Source organism: Pithys albifrons, chromosome 18 (genome assembly GCF_047495875.1).
Source record: "Pithys albifrons albifrons isolate INPA30051 chromosome 18, PitAlb_v1, whole genome shotgun sequence".
NCBI lineage: Eukaryota > Metazoa > Chordata > Aves > Passeriformes > Thamnophilidae > Pithys > Pithys albifrons.
The window spans coordinates 3,540,585-3,563,515 of record NC_092475.1 but is presented as its reverse complement, the minus strand read 5'-3'; the positions used below and the strand labels follow the sequence as shown (position 1 = coordinate 3,563,515).

Genomic DNA, 22,931 nt, shown 5'->3' with positions numbered 1-22,931 from the left:
TGGTGGGAGGTTTGCTTCCAGAAAATTATACTGGAGTAAAAGGCATTATGGCTGTGTTTTTACTTTTTAAACTTACTTATCTGCACGTGGCGGACATTACACTCAAACATTTCTTTCAACAGCAGCAGGTTTTGACAGTGAAAGCAGCTTCTGATTTGAGAGGCAAATTAGTCAAGCTCCTAAAAGAAGAGGTGACACTGAGCAGTGCAAGGAGAGGAACTGAAGAGTACACAGAGAAAGAAAACTTGTGCTTGATTTCCAAATTGGCTACTAACTCACTAAAATTATGATTCAGTGTTGCAATGTCAGTGTTGGAGATTTGCACCCCACAGCCGTGAACATAATATAACTCATACCTGGGTGTGAGATAATAAGTTTCCAGTACCTGTCATTAGCTTGCCATGCCCAAGACCTTTTCAGTCCTTTTCTGAGCTTACTACATGCATTTCACTTCTGTAGTTACATCAGTGCTCATCTCCCCTCCTGTCTTGAATTAACCAAACATACCGACAATTTAAAAAACCCCAATGTATTAAATAAGCAATGGTTTACATGTTTGGCTGCAACTTACCATGCCTTGGCTCCCTCTTCTGGAAACGGGCACAGTAGCAGAGTGAATAAAAATACAGTTTCATTTCCTGCCCAAATAAAGGGAGGGAAGCCTACAACTGGATGACACTAACCTGTGGTTACTACACGTGGTTCCCCTCAGTTTCTGTCTGCACCAAAGCTTGTTGTATTTGTTTTCCCTTTTGGTAGCAGGTCTTTGCATGTGACTGCCACAGATCTACCTTTTGGGGTAAATCTCTTTCTTCTGAGGAAGAAATACTGAAGCAAAGAATAAAGTATGACTTAATGATTTTTGCTTTTTCAGCAACCTCCTTATTATGGAGCTGCCTCTGGTGTGAGAAACCCTTTTGCTATTTCACTCCCAAAGGCTCAGCTCAATAATACTGTTGTCCCTCATGGTTTAAGTAGCAGAGTGCTCATCAGGGACCTGCCAGGGATTCATGTTGGGAGAAGAATGTGAGCTACCTTAATATTAGTCTGCTAAAGGCTTTTAACAATAATTTGGAGGTTGCTGGCTGCAAGAGTAGCAGGCAGGAGGTGCCTGCTCTGCACTTGCGAGTTTTGGTGCAGCCCCGAAGCTCAGGTCCCTTTCCCAAGGGCCGTGCACGACCTTGCTCAGGCTGTGCGGCAGCTCCTCCATCCTCTGCCGAGCTCAGGTTTGCCGTGCCTGAATCCAGGCTGTGATCGGCCACAGCATCACCTGAGTGATGTCTTAACGAGGCTCCTCCGCCTGCCCGTTCATGCTTGAAGTGAGTCATAAGTCATTTTGTTTTGGACTGAGATAACCATCATTATAATTATTTATTTCCATTAGGGAGTCTGATTATCTCTTTCAGATCCTTACAGCAAGGCAGTACCTCTATCCAGCAGAGTTGGATCAAGCTGTAAAAATACTTATCCCTATTTGTTTTTTTCCTCAATTTCTTCGGATGGGAATGTCATTCTCTCTTCTAATCCTTTAAAAGCAGAGACAGCGACTTTTCTGCCGGCAAATCTATGAAAGCTGCGGGAGCAGGGAAACGTTTCCCTTCGCAGGTGTCGAACGGGGAGGACAGACCCTGGTCAGTCCACTCTTTTCCTGTACTCCATGTCGCCAACGGGGGTGCCAGTAATGACCGGAGAGGGAGGAAAAGCGCAGACCCGGCGGTTCGCGGATGCTGCAGGGGGCGAACATCACCTGCCCCGGCCCGAGCCCGGCGGGTCCGCGGGTTGGAGGCTGCCCCGGGGCTGGGGCTGGCGGGACTTCCCGGAACGGCGGGCGGGGGCGGCGGGAGGCGCTGACACGTGGCCGCGGCCCGGCGGGGGAGGGAGCGCAGCGGCCCCGCGATGTGAGCCGGGCGGGCGGAAAGCGCTGCCCGCATGGCCGCGGGGGGCGGCGGCAGGAATGTCCCGCTGGGCAGCGCCGAGCGCGGGCCCCACGACGGCATGAGGCGCGATGGAGACCCGTACTGGTCCAGGTAAGGCTGGACCCGCGCTCGGGGAAGCCGCTGCCTTGCTTGCGGGGCTCTCCCCGCATCCCCCCGGCCGGTGCCCTCCCGGCGCCGGGACCCTCCGCATCTTTGGTCCCCTCCTTCGCCTCCTCCCGCAGCTCTTGGGAAGGATGCGGCTCCTGGATGGAGGAGGTTGGGCGGCCTGAGCCGGTCCCGGAGAGGCGATTTCGGAGGTGCCCGGTGCTCCCCGTCGGGCCGAGCCCCTCCTGTCGCCGGCCCCGGCGCTGCCCGCGGTGGTGCCGCAGGATGGGTCGGAGGGCACTGTCTCACCGGCCTCCAGCAGAGACGGTAGAAGGAAGAAGGGGGAAGATAAGAGGAATTGCTGTGAAACTCAGGGGAAAAACGTCTACTGAGCTTATTTCTGGCCTGTAGTCAGTGAATTAAACGCGAAACAGCGATCAGGTTCTTATCGAAGTGTTCCAGTGGGGATGTTTGTACTGGCGATAGTAATTCATTAAGATAAAGTCTGGAATAGCTGGGCAGCAGCTAAACAGCATGAACTGCTCTTTAACTTAAGTGAGTAAAATACCTTAAAATATGATTAAGCCCCAAACTGACAACTTTGGAGAACAGGGGCACGGGCAAACGCTGGGTGCTCCAGTGTTTGGAGCAGAGACTGGGACACATGGGACAGCACTGCTCCTCCCTGCCACCCTGGGAACATCATCCAGCACCGCGACCTCAGGACCTGCCCCTTCTCCCATCGGAAGTGGGGTGAGATGATTATTCCAAAGTATTAGTGGGGCAACTGGCAGTGATAGTCAGAGGGTTTTCCAAGCTGGGAGTCCCTGGGCTCCGTGTGCTTTTGAAGTTTGGCTGGGTTTAACACTACCACGAAGAGGAACTGCGGGGCGGTGGCCACCTCTTGGGCTCCCCTCTCCCCCCTCCGGGCTGGTGTGAACCCGTGGTGACCTCACCCTGGCAGGCAGGAGAGCAGAGGGGCAGCCACAGGGCAGGTGACAACTGCGCCAGTGCACAGGAACACGTGGCTAAGGGGAGGAATTGCCCCTTCCAGCTGCTGGATAAGTTGGTATTTATCATCGATTGCGTCCTGCGGTAGCAACAGGTCTATAGCCAGTTTTAAACTGCTGTCCCAAGAGAAACTCTTCCTGCAGTCGCAGACCTGGAAGTCTAATCAAATCCATGCTCATCTCAAGAGAAGGAGGTGGGTCTTAAAGAAGACCATTGGCACTAGAGGTGCTTAAAATTTGAAGATTCTTTCCCCAAAAAACACTTAGGAAAATTCCTTCTCTCTGTCTCCCCCTTGCTAACTATTCCCTAAGTCTTTGTGAAGTGGGAATGGTGGAAAGCGAAGATCCACACCTGATCTTTAGGAAACAAAACTTTAGTTAATATGTTTATCCTTTAGAAAAAACGAAACACAAAAACATTTGACCAGAACAAGCCCTTCAAATCTCTCTGAAAATGCAAACCACAGATAACACCTTCCAAAACAAAAGGGACTTTGATAAAGTCTGTTTATCAAGACAGACCTATTTTAAGTGATTGTGACCATCCTAAATGCTGTTAGTAACTGAGAAAATTCTGTTAACGGGAAGGAGCAGCAGGATAACCCTAAAGCCCATCAGATCATTATCTATATTGCTGTAATTCACATAAGCTGAGATCATGTCCCCTTGTTTGGTGTAGACACACATGTGGTCACAGCCCTTGTGTGGGGAGGTTTTATGGGAGCATTAAGGCCTAAACGAAACTGGGCAGGTGGAGGGTGAGAAAGGGGGAGGACAAAGGGGGACCGATCCACCAGATCACGTGAGCAAGTTGCTTGGTTTGGTGAGCAGTTTTGTACCAGTATATGCAAATAAACAGCTTTCATAATTTGTATTAAGTTATTGCCATGGAGGCAAGGTGTTAGTAAGTGGGAGAAGTGACACAGGTTCTCCTTTCATGCTCCAACAAAAGACATGCCAGGCAGCCTTCCAAGATCAGTCCACGCCATCAGTACAAGGAGAGATAAGCTCTTATCTTGGCAGGTTTATTTTTCCATCTTTGTTCATGCTGCTTCTTCTTTTGTCCTCCCTTTTTTCAGCTGACTTTTCCTTCCTCTTCCACTATTCCTGTCCTTTATCCTGCCTCCCCGATGCCTTTCCCAAACTTTTCTGCAGGTTTCCGATGGCTCCTTTATCACACATCTCCTCTTCCAAGAACAACACTTGGGGATTTCTGGCTGGGGCTTGAAAAAGCCCTCATGCTTATGCAGCACATCTGGACAGTTAGAGAGTGCTTTTTAATGTTGATCTTAACATGCCAAAGCAGGAGCCCTAGGGCAGTGAACGTGTTTAAGCACCTCTGGTTTAACTGGGGGAAGGATCGAAGCAGTGAGAAATCAGTTGCTGAAGGTTGCACACAAAGCCACCAGCAGATCCAGCAGTAGAGTGGAGCTCGCATTGTGGATGGTGTCTCTCGGAGAGAAATACAACATGAAAAAGTTGCTGTGTCTTGGGAAGCAAATGATTCCTGAAACCACTCAGCATCTCCCAGCCTCTGGCTACACCTGAAGACAAGGGGTGATTATGGCAGTTTCTTTAAGCTCCAGAGATAAAAGGAGTCTTACTACGGTCACAGGCTGGTCTGCAGTCACCTGACCAAGCTCTTTGCCCAGAGGTCATGTTGGTTTTTTTTCTGAGTTCTGTGCCCTGATCTTTTGTCAACACGATGTTGCAGCTTTAGTTGGTTGGGGGTTTTTTGGTGGTTGGGATTTGTGTTGCACAAGTTCCTCACCCTGTTTTTAATAGTCATCTTGCTGAGAACTTTTTTCGCATGGAAAATATAAGCAGGACACGCATTTCATTCCTGGCTGATCCATGGATGTCCTCAGATCAGTGTGCAAAGCACGCCTGTGCTTTATTATTATGTTCTCTCACCACCTCCACCTGGACTTAACAACTATTTCCAGCTCATATGAGCTGCTGAAATCTAATTTCATCTTTGCTTTTGCCGAGAGCAAGAAATGAAGAGAGGGAATAAACCCAGAGCTCTCTTGCTGAACGCCACTTTGTTGCCATCTGTGGCTCTGCGGAGGGAGCTTGAGCACAGGAGGCGGACAGGAAGCCAGCAGCTTTCCCAGGAAAAAAAAGCCCTCTGTCCTCTATGCTGCTCTTGTTGGCTGTTAGCTGGATTGGGAGAAAGAAACCCCAACAAACCTCCTCTAAACCCCAAAGCTACTTCTGACAGCGACACATCATTAGCTCGGAGCCGGTCTGCAGCGTGACAAAATAAACTCGGGCAGGGGGGAAAACCTCTCTCCTGACAAGCATGTTAGATTTTCAGGGGAAAGAGAAATTGTTGAGAAGAACAAAGAGTGAGAAGTTAGATGACTGTCAAACTGAGTTAAAAATAACTACCTGAGTATTATCTCCTCATGAAGGAGTGTGCATGGCTGCTGTGTTTGTGCCATGTCAGTCAGTCCTGGTTGTGTTGGAGGTTACTGTAAATTAAAGCCCTAGGAAAGTAAGCTGGAAAAGAGGTTTTTGAAGGATGATGATCCCCTGAGGCTGGGAACGGGTGAGGAGGGAGATGGGGGTGAGGAGGGAAGGAAACATTCCCATACTGCAGTGAGGCAGGTGATCAGGCACGGGGGGACCACAGGCACTGGCCGCATGTGCAGGGGACATTCCCGTGGGAGGTGGCCTCATGCTTGGGCTGCTGGGTCTCCTGGGTTTGGAGCTGGTGGCGTGGCTGGGAGCTCATGGGCAAGTGGGCTCATCCCCATCTTGCTCTGAGGTTCTTACAGGGTCTGGTGAGTGTTCAGTGCTGGCAGCTGGGATGAGCAAGAGGGCTGGGGGCACTGCAGGTGACTCCAGTGATGTGCTCTCCATGTATCTCCCACAGAACTACTTTTAGTTTCTTTTTAGAGAGGGGAACTGAGGTAGTGATGCCCTCCCTGGGAGATGGGTGTTATGCTTGGCTGCCAATACCTGTGCCCATCCGATGCAGATCAGGAGCTGCAGCTCCCACTTTTCTTCCAGTTATGGAAAACACCCACAAACATTGGAGATGGCTTCTGGCCAAGAGCTGTTGCTGGGACAGACTGTTCATAGTCTTACTGTCTGACACAGCTCTCTTACCACTTGAAAATACCCAGTGGTCCCAACTCGTGCCTTGGAGGGAGCTGAACTGTGATCTAATTGATTGCCTGAGCTCCAGCGAGTCCATCCCAACAGTGACTTGCAGTGTCTGCCAACAGCCCTGCACACTGGGGGAGAGGAGGGAGGCAAGTCAAGAGAAATAAAGTTGAATAAATATTTGCACTGTGGCACCTACTGGAGAAATTCCTCCAGCAGGAAAACACACTGCAAATAAAGATACCCTTTGCTGCTGGCTCTCCTTCCACTGCCGGATGGCTTGGCTTGGTTTTGCCCCTTTGGGGAATCTCAGGCATCCTTGCAAATCCATCCTAACCACCATGGCCTGGGGTGGGGGATCCTTTAGGTTTATGGGAGCTGGGTCCCAGGGAAGTCAATGAATGCTTAAAAGCAAAGCCATGAGCACTCAGTGCCTGGGGCTGCATTTGGAGGAGCAGAACCAAGGAACATGGGGCAGGGCTGCTCAAATACAGGGCTGCTGCTAGAGAAAAAACACCCAGGAAGAGTCATTAGGGCTTGAGATAATTATAGTTTGTCTGGGTCGGGGTTGGAGGTTTGTGAAATAGGAAGTGTTTTCTGGCTGCATGGCTGCTTCTCATGGTGAGGAGGGTCTCAGTGAGGTGAGAAGGGGATGCACCTGCAGTGCCTGTTTCTTGTGTACAGTAGGGGATGAAAGGTCAGGAAGGCACAGGCTGGGCACTGAGGAGCTGCTGCTGTCACACAGCACCCAAGGACCTCCAGACAAGCTCCAGGGGTCCCATCAGATCTAATTTGTTAACACTGGTGAAGCTCTGCTTCCTGGATGGCTGGTGTCACCCACAAAAACTTTTGTTTGATTTGTCGTTATTCCTTAGTTTTTGAGGAGAGTTTTAATTCCTCCCTTTGTGCTAGTCCAAGTTCCTCCTGTAACCTTTGCCGTTGTTGTTTTGCACTGAGCACAACATTGACTCATCAGCAGCCTCTGTGATAACTATAATTAGGAGAAAATGTATTTACAGAGCTCTTTCCTCTGATGCAAGCACGTCATTGTCTTTGCAGAGAAATCATTCCTGCCATGCTTTCAGGTGGGTGTGAGCAGCTCCTGATTACATTTGACACTCATTATTTGCATGAATTTTCCCAGCTGGATATGCTGCCTATGGAGGAAGTGGTAGTCTGAAGTCATGGTTATAGTCTCCACTTGTTTTGGGCATAAGTCTCTACTGATGCATTTAAATATATAGGAAAAGAATACAGAATGAAGTAGTAGTCAAAGAGAACACAGACTGTGTCATATACCCAGAGCAAGTGCTTTAAGAAAAAAATATTCCCTGGAGTTTTGTAAAAACATCCACTGTAGAGGAGGATTCTTGGGAGAACATCTCTGCTTGGCAGTCCCTCTGTATCTGAGCTGTGCTTTGAGTGGTGTCCTGCTTTGCAGAGACCCCCATGGGGCTTTGTGCCCCTGCTCTCAAACCCCAGCACTTCTGGCCTGGCTGCCTCCCCCCTCCAAATCCCCTTGGGTGACTCTACCTCACTGGGGCAACAAAAGAGGCTGTGAGCTCATGGCATCCCTTCCTATCCCCCTGTCCTGAAGCCAGAGCTGTCCTGCTCATCACTTTGGGGGTTCCATCCCTTAGCACCAAACTGTGCTCCCCCAGCCTGTACCCCCTGGGACACTGACTTTGCTGCACGTGGGTTTTGCTTTTCTCAGTTGCAAACACCCTCAGGTGGGACAGACCTTGGCAATACTAACTATGAAGAGAAATAGAGTAAAGCATAATTGAGCTGCTCAGGTCAAACTTACTTCTTGCACAGTCATACAGAGTTTGGGGACAAGGAAGAACTGTGGATTTGCTGTCCCATTAAAATGCTGCTGTGCTTACCAGGATAACTGCAGGTTATTCTGAACACACCAGAGTGACTGGAGAGGCAGAGCTCGACTCCACTCCAGCGAAAGCTCATAAAGGTCTCTCTTTGCTGCAGGGAAAAAGCACGATTCAGAAATCTGTCTTGGTGCTAAATAATAGAAAATACCTACACACATCACTGGCTGCTGTGCTTTGCTCTGTCACCTCGGTTGTTGCAGGTTGAATAGCTTAAATTTATCAGTACTGTGCTACTGGAGATAACAGGAGAGATTATTGCCCTGGACTGGCAACAGCCCATTTGGGCAGGGCAGGCACGAGTCTGTCACTTGTACCTGCAAGCATCTCATCCCTGAGGGCTCTCCGTAATGTTTTCCATGGCCAGTGTTCCCACACCTGCCCTCTGCATCTGATGGGGGATTTATACCCCAAAACTCCTGCCCATATTGTGCTGCTGGGGTTGGTCTGACCTGGACATGTTGTCCTGTGTTTTTCTGTAGCAAACAGGAATTGCAGCCACTGCTCCTGGGCTGAGGCAGGTTATCAAAAACCAGATCACCTCTGGTTTTGCAGCAAATGAAGATATGATTGAAACTATCTCCCTCTCAGGGTAAGCCCAAAAGGGACATTTATCAGCCTGTTCAACTGGCAGAGGGAGGTCAGCCCCTGGTTACTCATTCCTCCAGCAAAAATACTCGAGGTATTCCAGTTCCTGTGTTATTTTGTGCACTCGTGTGTGCACAGTAATGATGGTTCCAGCCTTCAGAACACCAGCTGAAACACTTGCAGTTCCTCCTGCCAAAGGTTGGCACTGAGCTGCTTATCTGCCTTGTCAGGAAGCAGCAATAAATCCACCCCCAGTGGGTTCACCTCCCCACCGTGTTCTGCTTTTCATTGTTCCTTCGCCTCCCCCCGTGACGGCCTGTTTGACACCTTTAGAAATGGGTTTGTGCTGTGTGGGATTAACCTACATTTATCATAATTCTAGTGCAGAGGAATAAACGTTCCATTGGATACAAAAGGTGACCCGAGTTGTTTCCCACGTGGATGGTGGGTATGTTTAGTAGGGTGGAAAGCCCAGAGGTTACTGCCCTGGTACAGTGAAGTCCTCAGTCATCTATGGAGCAGAGAGAGTCTGTTTGCTCAGTGCTTTGTGCTCTGACCTCTGGGCATAGAAATAACCAAATGCAAATCTAAGCTTTTAGCTCCATAATTCATGGGCAAAGGGAGACCAAGAGTGGCATGAGCTGGGCTGAGGGAAGGCAAAGGGATTCACCTACACCTGGGGCTGATGTTTGCAGCAAAATATGTTTGGTCCAGAAGCACATCATTGACTTGGAGCAGGAAAAAATTGACTTCCCGCTTATTTCCAGCCTCTGTCTCCTGCAAGAGCAGTTTTCTTGGTGCTGAGTACTCATGCACCAAAAAGCATATTCTGTTAACATATTATGATTCATATCACCTAAAACTTCTTATCATTCCAGGCTGAAATGTGGCGGTCTGTAGTAAAAGGCTTAATCCAATTGCCGGCAAATACTACTTTATCAACAACTAAATAAACTACAAACAAACTCAGAGGCTTAAGTTTCCAGAAGCCTCAGGGGCTCAGGCAGGCCAAGCCCCCAAGCTACAAGAAACAAGGAGCAAACAGCCCACAACAGGCAGCAACAGCAACAACAACAACCCCTTAACAGAAGGCTTAACTCTTTATAGTCTCTTTCTCTGTCCACGCGCACATGTATCACTTTTAATTGGTTAAAAGTCTTTGTTTACACAACTTGACTCTAGTCCTGATAGGTGGCTATTAGGATATCTCTCTTTGTGCTGGCAGTTCTCAAGCTTTTGCTGGCAGTTCTCAAAACACATCTTGTTATTTTCTGCAGGCATTCTTCCTCCTCTCTGGTTTCTCATGCCATAATTAAATCCACACAAGGCCAATGCCGCCCACAGCCCAGGCTTCCTCCTCACTGAAATATTTTGCTCCTCTCTCTGAACTCTTCAGCCCCATCATGTGTTGTCTCTCTAAAGAATTCCTCCATCTCCTGCTTAGGAAGGGTAACACACACACACACCACCTCCCTTGGGGAATGGGTAGAATTGCCTTATAACAAATATTTGCTACCAAGACAGAGTGTCTTGTGCAAATGTTTCCAACCTCATGCCCTGACCTTTCCTTTGTTATCCTTACCTTTTAAAGAACAGTTTCTGTTTTGGCAAAAAAAGCAAACAAACCAAGTTTCTCCCCACCTTTCCCTCCATCTACAGCCAGTGATGCCCAAGCAGCCTGTTCCATCTTGCAGCCTATAGACAGACATCATTTTGCTGACAGGGTCAAATAGCATTTGGGATGAAGTTGGCCTCATTCCTAAAAGCTACCAGGTGGGACACACTCCGTGTTCAGAACCACTGTTCCACAGGGGGGTTGCACTGACCTTCATTTGATCATGACAGACCAGCAAACCAGCGTGACCTGCCAGTCCTTGCTGTGTGTGGACCCAGCAGGCACAGCATCCAGCTGCCCTTCCCCATGTTCTCTCCATCCAGCTGCCCTTCCCCGTGTTCTCTCCATCCAGCTGCCCTTCCCCATGTTCTCTCCATCCAGCTGCCCTTCCCCATGTTCTCTCCATCCAGCTGCCCTTCCCCGTGTTCTCTCCATCCAGCTGCCCTTCCCCATGTTCTCTCCATCCAGCTGCCCTTCCCCGTGTTCTCTCCATCCCTGCAGGCCCGAGTGCCGTGTGTGGACGGTGATGTTGCTGCTGGGGACGTGCCTGCTGTACTGTGCCCGTGTCACCGTGCCCATCTGCGTGGTTGCCCTCAGCTCCTACTTTGACTGGGACAAGAAACAATCCGGCGTCGTGCTCAGCAGCTTCTTCTGGGGCTACTGCCTGACACAGATTATCGGGGGACACATCAGTGATCAGTACTGGAAATTATTTCCATGTTTGCCTCCTTTTGATGATGGTTTTGATGCCTCAGTTCCAGTTTCACCCTGGGGCAGTGGTGGGGTGGAACAGTGAAGTGTGTCCATGGGGAGAAGCTTTTTGGGGCACTGCAGGTTGCTCTGAAAGGGTTGAGTCTTCTCTGCCAGCTTCACTCAGGGTCTATAGCTCTGATTGGGAAGGGATGTGGGTAGTTTAGGCTGTTTGATTAGAAGCTCTGTTTACCTCATCCCTGGAAGAGTTTAAGGCCAGTTGAATGGGGCTTGGAGCAACCTGGTTTAGGGGAAGGTGTCCCTGCCTATGGCAGGGGGATTGGAATGAGGTGGTCTTTAAGGTCCCCTCCAACCCAAACCATTCTGTGATTTTAGGGTTCTATGAATGCAGCTTTTTTATTTTTTTATTTGATCTGCATAGTCTAGCTTTGTTTTCAGTCCACTTTTTCTACCCTGTATTCTCTTGCATTTTTTTCACAAAAGAGTTCTTGAACACAGTTTCCATCATGTTTGGAAAAACCAAGTGTCTTCACTTTATCATATGAATTAAAAACCAAACAACTTCCCCAGGTGGCTGTAAGGAAAGGTCTGAATCCACCTGCTGGAGTTCCTTTCCACAGCTACCCTGTTAGTGAGAGGGCTTTCCTGTGAAATATTTTGTTAGGAACACTTGCCTGGAAGGGGGTACATTACCTGTGCAGTGCACTGTGCTATTTAGTTATGGTTCTTAATAGTTTCCAAGTGAACACCTGCAAAAACCTGAATGTTAAAAGGCAGAGATGATGCAAAAGAGCAGGTATCAAACACTGTCACTGGTTAAGAGAAGCAGAATGAGGGCAGCACTTTGATTTCCCCTCCAGAGACTTGGGCGTGTCACTGCTGTGGGGTCTGTGGGATTGGTGTGTGCAGGAGTTGGATGGGCAGTGCTGGTGGGAGGTGAGAAGGGAGGAGGTCAGAGCTCCTTGCCAAGGGCTATAGACATAGGAGAGAAGAACAGGTTTGACTCAACAGTTGCTTGTAAAAACTGGCTAAATTGGGAAGGGCATTTGAGCCTGGACTGGAGCACTTTGCCCTTTTGCCCTCCTGTCTTTGCTAACATGTTTTTTGTCTTCCAGGATAGGAGGTGAGAAGGTCCTCCTCCTCTCAGCATCAGCCTGGGGGTTCCTAACAGTCCTCACCCCGCTGCTCACCCATGTCACTTCTGCCCATCTCGTTTTTATGACCTCCTCCAGGTTTCTCATGGGGTTGCTGCAAGGTGAGACCCCTGTCTTGTCTCCCTGTGCCCGGGGGCTTCCTTGGATGGGGCCCTTATGGCGATGTGTCCACTTAGTTTATTTTGTAACCCTGTTTTGAATCCATCAAACGTTTTGCTGCTTTGTCTCAGTGTTCTCCTTCTGGGAGAAAAATTTGCTTTTGATTTGCTGACAATGCTGACTGCTCCCTGCCTTGCTGCTATTGCTTTCAGGGGTGTATTTCCCATCCCTGGCCAGCCTGCTGTCCCAGAGGGTCCGGGAGAGCGAGCGAGCCTTCACCTACAGCACAGTGGGGACTGGCTCACAGTTTGGGTAAGTTCAAAGGGCTTTGAGCAGTGAGTGACAGTCTCTGGACATCATATGTGATGAGATGCTATTAAATAGTTGGAGGCAAAACTCACAGCCCAAAGTACATGTGGATTCACAGGTCCTCAAGGACTTTGACTGCAGCTGAGGAAGCCTCAGGCAGTTGCTGTTGTGCCTGTCAAGGATTTATGTATTGTTTTCTCCTTCTTTTCAAACTAGACTTTGAAGAGTTGTTTGCAATATTTAATTACTATGGGAAACAGCCTGATTCAGTAGGAAGAGCAAGGGTGAGCCAGAGACTGGTCATCTGTCCACTATGATAGGTGGGGAAAAGAGAACTTCCCCTTCTCTGCTGATCTCCATCAGAATTTCCTTTCTAAATGGCAGAGTTGCTTAAAAGCCAGATAGAAATATTACTGTCTTTAATCACTTATTTTTCCAGTGTGTTTATTTGTTTTGCTGCTTTGTACATTCTCTGAGATACTACACACCAGCAACCTCCTTTTCTTTCCTTGTGGATCATGTTTCAATGTTGGGCAGATGAGGGTGAGGTCCCTTTGGGGTTTCTCCTGCCCAGTGAGGACCTGGCCCAAGATGCCACTTGGGGAATGGGTTTCAGGTTTCAGAGTCACAGAGGGTAAGTGAGCAGCACCTGCACATGCATCAACTGAGAAATGCTTCCCTGTGAGGGTGGGGAGGCCCTGGTTGTCCAGAGAAGCTGTGGCTGCCCCATCCCTGGAAATGTTCATGGCCAGGCTGGAGCAACCTGGTCTAGTGGGAGGTGTCCCTGCCCATGGCAGGGAGGGTGGAATGAGATGATCTTTAAGGTCTCTCTTAACCCAGATTGTTCTGTGGTTCTGTGGCTCAGTGACACACAGCGCTGACCCCAGGGAGCACCTCCTGTCAATGTACACAGGCTGGATGCTCTTGACCAGGCCAGTAAATCCAAGTGGTTTCCCTTGCAGGACGCTGGTGATTGGTGCTGCAGGATCTCTCCTCCTGGACTGGTATGGCTGGGAAAGTGTTTTCTACTTCTCCGGTTTGCTCACTTTGCTCTGGGTTTACTGCACCTGCAAGTACCTCCTGAGTGAGAAAGGTATGTCCAGCCACCTGCATCCCTAAGGCTGCCAGTGCTCCTGGGGCTGTGGGAACCAAGTGGTCCCTCTTTTTTATTTTCTGCAAGTCCTCTGTGTTTCCAAGATCATGGCTGGTTTTGCACAAAGACCTTTTGCTCAGGTGTCTTCTATAACACACACTGGGTCTCACCCAACACCCACAACCCAGAAATGAGATTTTCAGCTCTTGCAATGCTGGTTTCCTATTTCAAGTCCCATGCTGGATTATATCCCTGCTGAGAGCCTGATCTGGCTCCTCAGTACTCTTAAGCACCAGTGAAAACACAAACCAGAGCATGATCTTCAAAGTGGATTAAGCTAAAGCAGGGCAAGATACTTATTCACAACTAAGAGCATCTACACATAGAGCTTTTAAAAACCAGTTAATCCAGAATATCTCTTCTGAAATAACTGTCTGGGAGTAATTCTGCATATGGACAAACCATTACACCTGGCTGCAACATTATTAGTGAGAGTGTGGTATGTAGAAGCCCAGCTCATCAGGAGCTGTGTGCGTCCCTCGTGCTGCACAGAATCCAAACATGGTCCCTCCGCAAGGGATTTTTGTTTCATTATTACAGGAGATACAAATGGGGGAAGGTGGCTGGGTAGGAAAGTGTGTGGATGCAGTGGAGAAATTTTGGTCAATGTAACAAGGTGTTTTCATGAGCATTCAGTGGTGGCATAGCCAAAAAACAGGAGTTAGGAGGAGAGTAAAGGTAGTTGTATAGTGGTGTCCCAGGGCTGCCTCCAGCTGAGTGGGCAATTACTGATCAGAGCTTTCCTTTGGATCTTTTCTTCCCTGCAGAACTCATCATCCCCATAGACTATTTAACGAGAGGCCTCTCCATACCCAAGCAGACCAAAGTTCCCTGGAAGCAGCTGTTTAGGAAGGCACCAGTATGGTAGGGAGCTGCAGTGGCCTCAAGCATCAGCTGGGCTGGGGAGCACCTCCTTTTTCTCCTCTCTGGGCTTATTACTTCTGCCTCTGTATTTTTTGTCCACTTATATATTTGGGTAACATAACCAGGTTTTCAAATTCCTTCTGTATCAATAAAGAACTGAAAAGGTAAGCTTGGCAAAAGATGGTTTTATTATCTGCCCAGGGGACTGTCGGGCTTGAATGTTACTGGATAATTTTTCTCCTTCCCAGGCTGTTCCCCCTGGATGAGTCGTGTTCTACTCCAGACTGGTATTCTCCACCAGTCTTGTTAGAACTGCTGCTTGTAATGGGCTCCTAAGAAGTGCTGCTGAGGGGCACTGAGTGGCACAGGCTGTGTTCTCATTGCTGGCAAACATCTTTTTAATGGCCATTTTTCCTTTGGGATACTGCAATGGGTATTGAAGCTTATCCAAGCATGTTCCCAAGTGCTGTTTTGAGACACAGGGCAATAAGCCCATTCCTGCCTTGAGTAACAATGGAGCTCATAACGAAACCCTAGAAAACCCTGAACAACACCTCTTGGAGCAGGAGGACTCTTGTAGCCTGGAAGGGACCAGTGGGAAATGCACTGGAATAATTACCACTGCAATTAACCTCCTCTGAGCCCGGGGCTGACATCAGGCACTGTGCGATGGGGCAGTGAAGGAACCAGCAGTGCAGCAAGGGCAGAAAGCCAAAAGAAGTAGTTATCTATGAGAAAAATCTCAGGAAGCAATTGCAGTGTTGTGAGGGATTTCTTCTTGGAGCAGGGAGTGAAATATTGGATTGCTCGAGTGCCTGTTTCCCACGCAGGGTGACCTGTCACTCCTCATTGTTTCCTCTCTGCCGTGTGTTTGCAGGGCTGTCATCATTGCTCAGCTCTCCACAGCCAGCACATTCTTCACTCTCCTCTCCTGGCTGCCAACTTTCTTTAAGGAAACTTTTCCTGAGTCAAAGGTAGGTCGGCTCTGAGGCACAGGCATTGCTGTTCTCTGTTCAGAGGAGGTTGTGCTGGGGGACAGCCAGAATGGGTTGGTTAGGGAGGATGATGATGGCAGAGGGATTTGGTGAGCAGGTTGGGAGGCAGGAGGAGGAGGTGGGAGGTTTCCCTGTGGGGCTGGGAGCCGTGGCACCCCTGCACATACATTTGGAGGTGCCAGCATCCTCCCTCCAGGTTGCAGAGGCTGGTTTCTAGTTGCTTGTTTAGGAATGCTGAGGGGAGGCAGAGCTGGGGCACTTTCTGCACAGGGAAGAGCAGGTTATATTTGGGTTTTAGACTACTTCTCTTCTTAGAAAACTGTGGATTTCAAATGGCACAGAGCTCATGACATTATGCCATTCCAAATAACCACCATTCACTCGTGATTTTTCACAGGGTTTCTAACTGGACTGACATTGTACAGCTCAGACCTGCCTGCTAAAATTGACATTACCAGTAATTCTGTGTACTGTAAAAATACTACTAAAGCTTCCCTCTCCTCAGCACAAATGATGTTCCCATTTTTCAGAAAGCCAGGCAATACTCATCTGACGTGAGAGCTGGTATTTTTATCTTGTTCTCAGAAACTCACACAGTATTTTCCACAATGGCTCTGTTAGGTTTTTACAATTTCCAGAGCTGCTTACAGATGCCTTTTCATATTACACATGTAAAGCTCTTTATGACATACTTGATATTTATATTAAAATCGTGTATTAAACCAGCAAACATATTGTTGTGACAAGATCTGTGCACCTCGAGTAATGTGCTTGTGCTGCAGTAATTTACCATCTGTTAAGCATTATATCATGGTGCCCTTATGTAAGAAGCTCTATATAGTGTTTCTGCTGCTGATAATCACTTCATGTACTTTAAAACATGGTTCAAGGATGCTTGGTTTTAAAGGATGGACAATAATCCTTAATGTGGGAAACCTCTGTCACCTGCTGGTCAAAGCCCCTTTGTGCAGGTGAACTACCTCACCTCTGTCTGGGCAGCTCCCCCAGCCCACCTGGGTGCAGGTGGTGGAGGGTTTGGATCAAGGTGATGGGCTGAGGGATGGGCCAGGGTATGTTGGGATTGTGCTCAGCAACCCCAGCTGGTGTTAACAAACACCAGAGGCATTGCCCCACGAGCTCCATGAGGTAACATTTTCAAAAGTGACTAAAACCCAGATTTCAAAGGCATGGAAGGATGCAGATGGACCCTGATATGATTTCCAAGAGCAGCTGAAACAGGATTATTCAAACTTGTGATTATTCAGCCCTCCCACACATCTTGAAGCCAGGCAGGAAGGGGAGATGCTTCCATGGGGTGACAGGCTGGGGAGATGTGGGAGATGGTGGATGGATGGATGGATGGATGAATGGATGGATGGATGGATGGATGGATGGATGGATGGATGGATGGATGGATGAGTAGGTTCGAAGGAGCTGAGATGAGGCCCAGCACAGCTCACAATGATTTCAGCTCCTTGTGGAATCTGGGCACCAAAGTGCCTCTGAGCAGCTGTAATCCAGCTGCCCAGTAATCTGCTGTGATTACAGCTGCAGCAAACCCACTTAATTGAAAATGGGCCAAAGTATGTTACTGCCCATAATGTTACCTAATCCTGCCATTAGAAAATCCAGCTATGCTCCCTCAGCCTCACAGTAACGCTGCTAATGAGGTTGGAGCTGTTGGAAATCTTGCCAGCAGCTTTGCTGGTGACCCACAGGAAAGCCACAGCGAGACTCCCAGGGCTCTGTGGCTCTCTGCCACATCATCTTGCTGAGCAGTAAACTTTGCCACATTTAATCCCTCTTTCCCAGAGCTTTCTGCCTCTCCCCTGGATGCAGCATCACCAGGGCAGAAGGAAAGACAACAAACCTACAAATGCTCCTGCCCCGTGATGCCCCTGCCCCTTACAGACCTTGGAGTGGGGCAGCTCAGATCTGGCTCTACAAAGGGGGTAGAGATACTGCAACAAGTCCTGAGTGCTTAATGTTTTTCCCTTTCTACAGACACCACAGGCTATCAAATAAAGTATTTGCAAACAAACTCAGCTCTGACAAACCTCTCTTGATTTTCGCTCCATTTCAGGGTTGGGTGTTTAATGTAGTCCCCTGGCTGGTTGCAATTCCAGCAAGCTTGTTCAGTGGATTTCTGTCTGATCGTTTAATTAGTCAAGGTAAGAGCCCTTCTGACTTTTCATCAGCTCTTATTTTACGTGATTTGGAAAGGAGGATGTGGGTGGGAGGAGATGGGCCTGTTGGTAGGGAGAAGAGTCAGCAAACAAACAGTGTTAGGTTTTTATACAAAAGCAGAATAAATACTCCAGTGTCCAAACCCCATCCATGTGTTTGGGGCTCCCTTTTATCTCAGTCATAATATCCCCCTGGAGATGAAATCTGTGCAGCTGAACTCCACTTACCCTGTGGTCTCCTGCCTGGAGAACAAGGAGAACTTGGTGAGCTGTGCTTAACTCCAACTCTCCCTTTCTCTTTCAGGGTACAGAACCATCACCATTCGTAAGTTCATGCAGGTAAGAGAGCTGAAGCCACAGGAGAGGCACCTGAGTTACCTGCTGAGCTCTGCTTACCTGTCAGACTAGACCTTGTATGGAGCTGGGTTGGGGGTTATAGGTGGAAAGAGGAAAGGTTTTCTGGCTTTGCAGATTGACTGGTGGTCAGTGTGGGTGGGAAATGAAATCTAGAGGAAAACCCTGGCTGAGGAACAATGTGGTTCTCTGTTAACAGTGGACCAGTGGCAACATTGAGCACAGTCAATGCTCTGAAGTGATTTTCTTTCACAGGCAAGGGTCAACCTGTCCCAGGTGTCACACTGTCACTCCAAGTGACACTTAGATAATTGAGGAAGTAGCAACACAAGGGTGAACAAAAATAGAAATTCTAGGTGAGAACACAGTGTATCCTCTGCTCTCCAGCATCACATCCATGTGGACAGACCTCTGACACAGAAGGGCAGGACACTGGGGGAAAAAGGGCGTGAGAAGCACCTGGTGCACATGAGCTTTTGCACTGGAAAAGGGAGCAGTTTGTTTGCAAAAGGAGTTGCTTTTTTCCTTACAGAAAATGTGCTGTGGTGTTTAATTTTGCCTTTTTTCCAGGTCATTGGCTCTGGTGTCTCAAGCATTTTTGCTTTGTGTCTGGGCCAGACCTCCAGTTTTTGCAAAGCAATTGTGTTTGCCTCTGCCTCTGTTGGACTCCAGACCTTTAACCACAGGTAAGGAGAGAGATGGTGACAGTAGCCCTTAGCTCTCATCCCACACTTGGCATTTTGGGGTTTTGAAGGAGACTGTCTCCATCCTGGCTGGCAGAGCAAGAACTGGCACTTGCCTGAGCATCATGTGTTGGTCCCTGCGAAGCTGGGGGAGTTCAGTGCCTGCTGGGATGGAGAAGGGTTTGGACCAGCCAGTATCAGGGAGATGGAGCAGGAGGGGAATTGCATTTTGGCCTCTCTAACTGCTTTGAGTTGAATCGTTTTCCTTCTGATTCTCAACTGTGCTGCTTCATTCTCAGCTTTTACTTTTTTTTCTGCCAGTGCCATTTTTGTCCAGGACCTTTCCTTGTGTTTCACAAATGAATCTCTGTGTAAATGAGGAAGAAACAGTCATGTTCCATTCAAACAGCCATTGTTTTGCCCCTCTCTGTTTTTCACCAGTGGCATTTCAGTAAACGTGCAGGACCTGGCCCCCTCCTGTGCTGGCCTGTTGTTTGGTAAGGATTCTGTGGGATTTCCATGCTGGAGAGGTGGCATCTATGGATGTAGATGGGGGTACATAGTCAAAGTTTGAGCAAAGGTGGCCCTGGGCAATGTCTACTCCATGTGTGCAGCCTCAGCTTCCTTCTACAATAAACCTGCCAGTGCCAAGGGCAGGTGAAACAGCACCATGGTGCCTTTTGACCTGCACCCAGGGGTGGGATGATGCTGCATGTCAGTGGTCCCTGTCAGCTGCTCAGAGAAGCTGTGGCTGCCCCATCCCTGGAAGTGTCCAAGGCCAGGATGGATGAGGTTTGGAGCCAACCTGGTTTAGTGGAAGGCATCCCTGCCCACAGCAGGGGGTGGAACTGGATGATCTTTAAGGTCCCTTCCAACCCAAACCAGTCTGTGATTCTGTGATCAACAAGGCATTTTGCTGAATGTGCAGACTGGGGGATGGTGGGAGCAGGAGTGAAGCCACTCATGTCCATGGGTTTTGAACACATAATTTCTTTTCTTTTCTTTCCAGGGGTTGCCAACACAGGTGGAGCCCTCCTAGGTAAAGTTCCTTCCTGCAGCTCATCCTTTCCCAGTGAGCCCTCTCCCTGCACAGGGCAGGATTCAGCCCCAGGCCCTTTGCATGTCTCTCTTCTCTCCTGTCACAGGTGTCATTTGTGTGTACCTGGCTGGTTACCTGATTGAAACGACTGGCTCCTGGATTTCTGTTTTCAACCTGGTGGCTGCTGTGAACAGCATTGGACTCTGTGTATTCCTTCTGTTTGGAGAGGCCCAGAGGGTGGACACAGACTCTGCATATGTGGATCTCTAGAGATGAGCCCAGAAAGCAGCCAAAGGACAAGTGTCACATCTGTGTTGCACAAGTGCCAAAGAACATTTTACCCTTTTTTTTTAGATGTTTTAACAGAAGAAAAATGTGCTGAAACCAAGTAAATAACGGGTCTGGATGGAACCCATGAAAGAAAAGAAATTTAGAGTTCATTTTTTGCTCAGGGCATAGCTGGTGGCTGGCAGAGTCATCCAGCTCAACATCTCCAGTGAGGATATGGTCTGTGGCAGCAGTTTGTCCCAGTTTGTTCCTGGTGGAAAAATATCCATGTGGCCAAAGGAGGTTACCCAGCCTGTCTCCCAAGGCTGCTGTGGTTCCATGTCCTGCAGGAGCAGGTCCCCCCATGCTCTGCTGTCCTGTGACCGTCCATCTCTGGGCTGCTGTGCCACACGTGTCCTCTGAACTGTGTGACAGGGATCAGCCAAATGAATGAATGTACCTCTGACCTTAACCCCCCTCCTGTGCCTTTGTTTTGCAGCCTGCTTGGCAGGTACCAGCCACGTGTGCAAGGGTTGGGAGATGAATTCCAGGCTTCCCTCAGGGCTGGATGTGCTGTGGATCCAGGGGCTGTGCCGGTCCTGATGGGAGGGTGTGGAGCAGAGCACTCCCAGCCAAGCCTGTCTTTGCTCAAGGACAGAGCTCAAGGTCTCCCTCCTCTCCCAGGTGGGTTTACCCCAGCCCTGAGCCCAGCTAAAGCAGCTCCACCATGAGAGCAGAGCTGATCTGCCATCCCAGGGGTCAGGCTTAGCTGGGCTCAGCTCACGTTGCAGGAACAGCCAAGGAATCCCCTGGGAGCTGTTTTACCACATGCTGTGAATGTATAGGAGGAACCAGTCACATTCTGTGCTGTGGATCTACACTCCAAATGAGTTCTGCTAGATTAGATGTGTCCTCCCTGTGCTCTCAAAGGGCCAAGGGAGACTTTCCAAAGAGCCTCACGTGGGCAGGTTTTGTTTCTGTGTTGAGTATCAAATGACTTTCTGCACAGGGGATCCATAGGGATGTGGTTCCCCATGTCAGACAGAAATACGTGGCTGTAGGCACCTCTGGGCCTGAATGTCTTAAGTTATTTATAAATATTTTAAAATGGAAGCACCAAATTTATATTTTATGTACTTGAGGCCTGATTCTGCATCCTTGTTCTGAGTGGTACTCCCACCAAATCCCACACTGTTCCTCGAAGGGGGGTATCTACCAGCCTCCAGTATTTGGGTTTGCAAGATCAGTTTTGAATGTCACATTTCATATTAATTAATTGCTTTTCCTCCTGCCTCTTGCTTGAGACTGAAGGGTTCTCTTTGATTTCTCTGGTGCTTACCAGAAACCTTCATCTCAGACTGGGGAGATTTCCCAGGGACCTTGCAGTGTAGGAAAACTGCAGGTTCAGGTTTGTTGCCCAGAAAAAGTCCCCCTTCCTTTTGTTTTAGCCAAATTTCTTCTTGGCAGACCTGTTGGAGCCTTGTTAAATTTCTGAACAGCAAGGTTTGTAGTGAAAATACTGACAGCCTTTTAATTGCAGAGACACTAATGGGTGTCACTAAGCTGACCTGAGCCACTTACTGGGTATATTAAGAGATAAAGATGGACCTGCCTGGTATCTTCTCAAAGGAATAAAAAAATCAATGTGCCTGATTTGGAACAGAGAGATAAGAAAGTAGTTTTTTTCTCCTCCTGTGGTTTTTTTTCTGTAAAAGGCCATTTTCTGCCATGGGTACTGCTCTGTGTATGGGCTGTTGCAGTGATGCAGAGCCAGGACCCAGGAGGGCTGGTGGGAAGCCTTAAAATCAGTGGGTAACACCCAGAGCAAACACAGCCAGACTTACCAAAGAGGCTTGAAGTTGTGCAGCCACCTCTGCCAGCATGTCCTTTGTCTAGTCTGAGCAGATTGCTTGCATGGCCTTTGCTATAGTGACAGAGAAAAATAAAAGATGTTTTTTGTGGTTTTTTTTTTTTTAGTGTCTTCTCTGGCTGTTCAGTGTTGCAGGTCAGGAGCACAAGGAGTCAATTCTGGTTCTCTGCTGGTTGCACCATTTCTTGTTGATGAGTTTAAGTCACTTACATTTCAACCAGGCTTGGCCACCCTGTGGCTCAGCTAGGTGGGAAATATGGAATTAAGATCTTCAAAGGAACATCAAGCCATGCCTTCTCTGTAAATTCAGCTAACACTGTGGTGGGCTGTCCTGGTTATCTGTCTCTGTAACTGGCTAACAAGTGAAATATTTGACTTGAGGCTTATGTTTCATTACTCTCATACCTCATTGGTGAAGCATTGAAACCATTTTGCATACCTGTGCTGTTACTTGTTTAAGCCAAAGCTTGTGGTCTGAGAGTTTTTGTTACAGAAGGACCTGAAAAAATAAAGGTAATGAATCATTTGCACACCATGGTGTTCCTTTTGACTGCAGAGGTGTTAATTTGTGTGATCAGTAAGGGACAGACAAATATGTTTGATGTGATTAACTCCTTAGGGGAGGCTGTGTTGGGCTGGCACATTTTCACAGCACCCTCGTGTGAGCATCAGACTCGGGGCATATCCAGCTACATCATCTCACTGCTTTTGGAGAAGTGGCTGAAAAGCTGCTTTCAGCAGAGCTGTGGTCAGTACAGCAGCGGGAGACACGATCCAACAGCAGCTAAGAGCAGGAATACAAAGTGATTCTTGGGTTAGGTGGGATACACCCTGCAGGGGGATCACCTTCCACATGGGGACGGTGCTAGGGATAAAAACCCACATTGCCCATTTCTTTTTCACATCCACGCTGATAGGTTCGAACAGATGCCAACAGAGGGAGCTGTGAGATTTGGGATGTGGCAGCTCCTGGGCAGCGAGAGCTGCCGAGCCTGGCCCTGACACAGCTGGCA

The 22,931-nt window shown here is 48.6% G+C and overlaps 1 protein-coding gene across 2 annotated transcripts; it reads left to right on the top strand.

The window, feature by feature from the left end:
- The first annotated feature begins 1,882 nt into the window (after positions 1-1,882).
- Positions 1,883-22,448, top strand: SLC17A9 (solute carrier family 17 member 9). 2 transcript variants are annotated; one of them, XM_071573143.1, is made up of 15 exons: positions 1,883-2,027; positions 2,353-2,367; positions 2,659-2,769; positions 10,736-10,933; positions 12,061-12,200; positions 12,411-12,510; positions 13,470-13,600; positions 14,428-14,524; positions 15,402-15,498; positions 17,603-17,690; positions 18,010-18,044; positions 18,630-18,745; positions 19,184-19,239; positions 19,752-19,781; positions 19,888-22,448. In XM_071573143.1, the coding sequence occupies exons 1-15, from the start codon at positions 1,930-1,932 to the stop codon at positions 20,049-20,051; spliced, it is 1,476 nt and encodes a 491-aa protein (XP_071429244.1). In that variant the 5' UTR covers positions 1,883-1,929; the 3' UTR covers positions 20,052-22,448. The 2 variants fall into 2 exon arrangements, with proteins under 2 accessions (XP_071429244.1, XP_071429243.1); XM_071573142.1 differs by lacking the exons at positions 2,353-2,367; positions 2,659-2,769.
- Positions 22,449-22,931: the final 483 nt, after the last annotated feature.